Genomic DNA, 5,995 nt, shown 5'->3' on the forward strand with positions numbered 1-5,995 from the left:
ACTCTGACGTAGATCCGACACAGCTGGACATGCAATCGATTCCCTAAATCTTCCTACAACGTGTACGTTAAGCCTGATTTATGAACACCAGTTTATTCGTTGTAGTACGGTATTCATTGTGCATAAGGTGTACAACTGGACATCACTCGAAACACGCACATGGGCGTTCAGTCAGTATGCTTTAAGTGACCCGAGTCAACCCACATTACCACGTTCCTGGAAACCAGGAGTGACTTGATTCAAAATGAGTCAACCAGTGTCATCAAGGAGAACTTGGGTTTGAAATAAAACACACAGATGTCATGATGACTGCAAGGAGCCGGAGAAACACAACAGCCGTGTGCAATGCCACACAGCTAGATGTTTGCAATAGCTGGACAAAACATTGCACATTGTGTTTTTAGTGCATTCTAAATAAGGCTTATGACATCAAACGAAATGGAAAAGCATTATCAGTCTTTCATTTTTGATTCTAAAGTATTTTCTATAAACAATCGCTCCCCTCACTGCCCCCAACTTGTAGCTTGCTAACGCGAGTACCGCACCCTCGGATTTCAGTAGGTATCTGTAACTTTGGATAACCGTTTATAACGTAAATCAGTGACGTATGAGCTGAACTGGTGAACCAAGGTTAACCTGAGTTATACCTCGTACACGGGTTCACCTGGGTTTTCAGATCGAAGGCGAGGACTGTAGACGTAAATCGCCTACTGTCTGTAAAACGTGCAGTCAACGTCATTCAAATTTGCACGAGCAATCAATCAAATATTTGCTCTCTGTGACACATAGCGGAAACTACCGTCTTACCACTCTAAATTTATTTCCCCATGCATGATGCAAGGTGATGATGAAATCTTGACAAAATGGCGGGTATGTAAGCGTTTATGTGGTAACAACCAATCAAAATGTTCCGTTGTAAAATACGGTATTTCCATTGGATGAGAGTGCCAGTCACGCACTGGATCACGTTTTCAATAGGTATATAAGAGCTAGGCAGTATATCTAGTATCACCCGTCTTTATTTATGCTACAGTTTGTTTATATACCAGCTGTATCACTGTTATATCGTATACATTCTACTCTACACACGAAGATCGTCTTACCCCAGCTTGGAAGTACCTACAACATGGACATCACATCACTTGATTACCTGTTGCACAACAACCCAACCATCTGGGTATTCGGGTATGGCTCGCTGCTATGGAAACCAGACTTCGAATATTCTTCAAAGAAAATAGGTTCCGTCAAAGGATTTGTTCGAAGATTTTGGCAGGGTAATGCAACGCACAGAGGAACGCCAAGCCAGGTAAATTCCCAAACCTTTTTTGTATGTACTTAATCTTATTACTACATACCCGATTACAATATACCTTATTATTACATACCCCACGAGCTCTGCCAGATGAATGCACTGGTATTGAAGGAATGTTAGTTCAGGCCATGCTATTTTCCTTGTCGGGGTTCACATCGTTTGTTTTATTCTTTGAATTTGCTTTTTCTTATTTATTTCCACGAGTGCATTATATTATATTTGGCATGTTAGAACAGCGATAAAAAGTAACGTTTCCTTTCTTGTTCTGTTTCTAGCCTGGACGTGTTGCAAACCTGGTCAAATGCAAAGAGGTAATTATGCTGTATATTTTACCCTTATTCACGAACATATGTGTAGTGATAAACAGTTCGCACAAACACCCATTTATATGCTTTAGAATTAGTATTTATACCTGCTTATCTGTACAATATTCATCGGATCCCGTTACCAAACAAAATGTGTCTTGATGCATCCAAAGATATATTCAAAGGTATTTGAAATGCGAGAAATACAAGAGTTTCGTCACCCTACCATGCGGTGCGGTATTTATAGATCGGTATGTTATTGACAACCTTCCGTCACGTGACTGAACCTGACCTAGATAAGGCTATCACTATGACTTTGTGACTGAAACGTGATTTTCACGTGTAATTGTGCATGGATACGACTGTTCACAATCTGCCGAAACACATGATTCCTTGTTTAAATCTGTTGTAATATCGGGATCAACATAGGGTCGGAGGCTCTAAGAAATGCGTTGCTCGGACATTGCATCAGCCAGCAGTTAAGGGCAGTAATAAACACAGCCGCGGGTGTCGGTCCGGTCAATAGCACTGGGTACAGTAACTGTTTCATCACCCGGCGTTGTGATGATGAAACTCCGTTAGACTGACGCTTAGTCTCAGAATATATACTAGACTTAGGACTAGACTAACGCTTAGTCTCTGAAGATATATAATTGATAGTAATAAATAAACCCATTTAAATTGAAAAGGAGCCCCAAATACTGGAAATTCAGAACCTGAGGAAATCTAGACTTGCTTCATTAAGGCTTTAGCACTGCAGGGCGGAATAGACATTACAGAAAATAGTGTGGTTCAGGGACTGTGAGAAACATGAGGGAATCTAGACTTGCTCCATTTCGGGCTTTAGCATTGCAGGGCTAGAAAAGTAGAAAATGATGTGGTTCAGGGACTGTGAGAAACCAGAGGGAATCTAGACTTGCTTCATTTAGGGCTTAGCATTACAGGGTGGGCAAAACAGTTGAAGGAAATAATGTGGTTAAGGGACATTGAGAAACCTGTGGGAATCTAGACTTGCTGAATTTTGGGTTTTAGCATTGCAGGGAGGGCAAAACTGTTAGGGAAATGATGTGATTCGGGGGACTGTGAGAAACCTGAGGGAATCGAGACTTGCGTCATTTAGGGGTTTTAGCATAGCTGGGAGGGGTAGAAAATAGGGAATATGATGTGGTTCGGGGACTGTGAGAAACCTGAGGGAATCTATTCTTGTATCATTTAGAGCATTGCAGGGAGGGGTAGGCAGTAAGGAATAATAATGTGGTTCAGGGACTGTGAGACAGAGAGACAGACTAAAACTTAGTGTATAATCTGGAGAAAACGACCTGCACTTGTGCTGATGTGGATAGGCGCCATTCTGTTGAAAACAAATGATATTTCTTTTCGTTTGTTTATGTCTAAAGTATTGCTATTTTTCTGAAATCATGACGCTTACAATGTATTTCAAAAATTGAATAATTTCCTATTTATAAAGGTCAAACTGGCCTATTTCCTAGCTATAGTGCGTGGTTTTAGGAAATAGGCGTTTTCACGTTCGTGCAAGGCATATGAATTACTATGCTGTGAGAATAATAAGTGAACTGCCCAACAGTAATACGAAATAAATACTGTGGAATTTGCAGTTTATGTAATACTGACTAGGATATATTACATATTTACATGACGACTTTGCACCTGAATTATACATTAATCGGATTGTCAGGCTCTTTGACTTGGTAGACACATGTCATCGATGCTCATGCTACTGATCACTGTATTGTCTGGTTCAGGCACGATTATTTACAGACCCGCTATATAGCTCGGGTATTGCTGGGTGCGGCGTTAAAAATCAAACGAACAAACAAACCATTACATGTTGTAAATCCTCCACACTTACAATTACAAGCTCCAAGTGGGTTAGCCTAGTGGTTAAAGCGTTCGGTCGTCACACCGAAGACCCGGGTTCGATTCCCCACATGGGTGCAATGTTTGAAGCCCATTTCTGGTGTCCCCCGCCGTGATATTGTTGAACCATGATCAATCATTCACTCAGAAATAGTGATGTAAGTTTTGTGTATCAACTTTTACATGTTCATGAATTTACAAATATATCTTTAAGTTTAAGAGTAATTTCGGTAACTCACTGTAAATATTTTCTTTTCTTCAGGGACGTTCTTGGGGTGTTGCCTACGAAATCAAGGGGACTGAATCAGTGACGAAAATCTTAAAGTATCTTAACCATCGAGAGACACAGCTTGGTGGCTACACCACACTAGTGACTGAGTTCGAACCCAGGGAACCAGGGTCTAAACCAATTAGTGTTCTTGTGTTCACAGTTACGGAGGATAACCCATACTATCTGGGGGAAACGGACATTCCTTCGATGGCGAAGCAGATAGTGAATGCCAGGGGGGCTGCTGGGACAAATGTTGAATACGTCACCAAAATTGCTGATTACGTCAGACATTACATTCCCGAAGATAAAGATGACTATCTTTTTACGATAGATCTAACGATACGAAAACTTGTACGAGAAATGGTTGGATCTGATGACAGTACTGAATGGCATTTTGACATGCATCGACATAATCTGTTGACAAGAGAGCCGATCCCCGAGATTGCCGCAGAGTCCTAGACATTGGGGGTCATGGTGATATCATATTAATTTATTCATGCGGTTAACGGAGAGAGTGTGTCGACAGGAATTTTAATCCACATGGTCCTCTGTCTTGCCGGTGCATACGGGCTGATATGCAATGTTGCAATTATGTAAACCTTATCTATATTCCGAAATGCATTTGGTTGAAGGGATTATTTGCTATGGAATTTGCTTTGTGCATGTTATGTAAACGTAAAGGTTCATTTGTATATGTATACCACGTCAATGCCTTTACACGATTGGATGCATGGAACTGCATTATCATCGTCATGATCATGATCATCATCATCATCATCTATTAACGATATGTTTGTGCGACAAGACACGCTCCTATGACAAATATCAAACGCTTATACAAATGATTATCGAAACACCTCACCAAGCTGAACCAAGCATCACTACCCCACCGATTAATGATGTTGCATACTGTGCCAAAGTTCAATAACGGGTCTCACCGGTGTCTTTCAATGGACGTTTCCAAAAATATTCAACAAAGACGTATTCAATATACTCCTCACAAAATTTCATCCATGGAGGTTGACATGTACGTCTTTCATTGTACGTTGTTCCGTGACCTACCCCTATACTATCCGAGCTTATACTGCTCGCATGTTTATCACAGCATCTCACTCGACCATCTATTGTCTTGTTTTATACTATGTATGATTACAATGGGTTTGATCTTGATCTTAATGTTCACAGTGAAATCTCTCGGATTAATAAAATACCGGATTTCTCAGTTAAATCACCCGGATTCTCAAAATACCGGATTAACGAATCAAAGTTACTTTGTATATAATGGTTCCCAACAGTACTCGTCTGGTTTAGGGGTTTTCCGGGGTCTGTGGAGGTTTCACTGTATTGTATGTGCTGGGCAGTACTTATAGCCACCATATTAACTTGCGTGTATGCGCATCGTTGTTCTTTCTTCATGTAATTGGCATTTCTATTGATGCTCAATAAATACGTTTTTCGGCGAGACAATGTGTTTTGTATTTATTGCATGTGCTGGAGCCATTGTACCTTGCAAACATACACATTTCTAAGCCCAGTGTGTGTGTGTGTGTGTGTGCGTGCGTGCGTGCGTGCGTGCGTATTTTGACGGATTAAATTTAGTCATTTTAAAATAGCGGATTTTTGTTTAACTTCCCGCGTTTAGACTAGATTGTTGTACAATGTTTCATATCGTAAACACAAACTTACGTGCTTTCCTTGTCCTGGTGTCCCCTGCTGTGATATTGCTGGAATATTGCTACAAACCGAAACATGAGTCTCATTAACCTATTCAGACAATGACATATTTTTCAGCCGAACCAGAATTTTCTCGTGTAAAAGTGAAAAGAGACACCACAAACAACTATGGTTACACTGTATTCCAATTCCTGTTTTCATAGGAATATGATATTTACAAGTTAATCTAAATTTTAAGCTTTAATAACATCGTATTTCTATATTTTATGGCGAGGTGTAGGCAGCATGATCTTAACTAAGACGTCACAGACTGCTCCTGTTTGATGAGGTCACCAATTCATCTGGCTCACTGGTTACACCTGTTATGTATTTTTTGTGCTTATTCAGTGTAGTCTTATAACGCATAATGTGAATTATATAATATCAAGTCCGTACCAGATCACCAAACTTTTCTAGCGGCAGAGCCTCGTTTTGAGATTTCTATGATTTCCGTCTGTCAGAGCACGTTTTACGACAGAGCACGCTGCACGACGTGTTTGTAAGGATTAGAAGGAG

The 5,995-nt window shown here is 40.4% G+C and overlaps 1 protein-coding gene across 1 annotated transcript; it reads left to right on the forward strand.

Moving 5' to 3' along the window:
* The first annotated feature begins 973 nt into the window (after positions 1–973).
* LOC124255379 (putative glutathione-specific gamma-glutamylcyclotransferase 2) lies at positions 974–5,230 on the forward strand. Its single transcript, XM_046689272.1, has 3 exons — positions 974–1,306; positions 1,588–1,623; positions 3,758–5,230. The coding sequence occupies exons 1-3, from the start codon at positions 1,025–1,027 to the stop codon at positions 4,223–4,225; spliced, it is 786 nt and encodes a 261-aa protein (XP_046545228.1). The 5' UTR covers positions 974–1,024; the 3' UTR covers positions 4,226–5,230.
* Positions 5,231–5,995: the final 765 nt, after the last annotated feature.

The sequence above is a fragment of the Haliotis rubra genome, unplaced genomic scaffold (assembly GCF_003918875.1).
Source record: "Haliotis rubra isolate DU_JTF1 unplaced genomic scaffold, ASM391887v1 Scf6, whole genome shotgun sequence".
Taxonomy (NCBI): Eukaryota; Metazoa; Mollusca; class Gastropoda; order Lepetellida; family Haliotidae; genus Haliotis; species Haliotis rubra.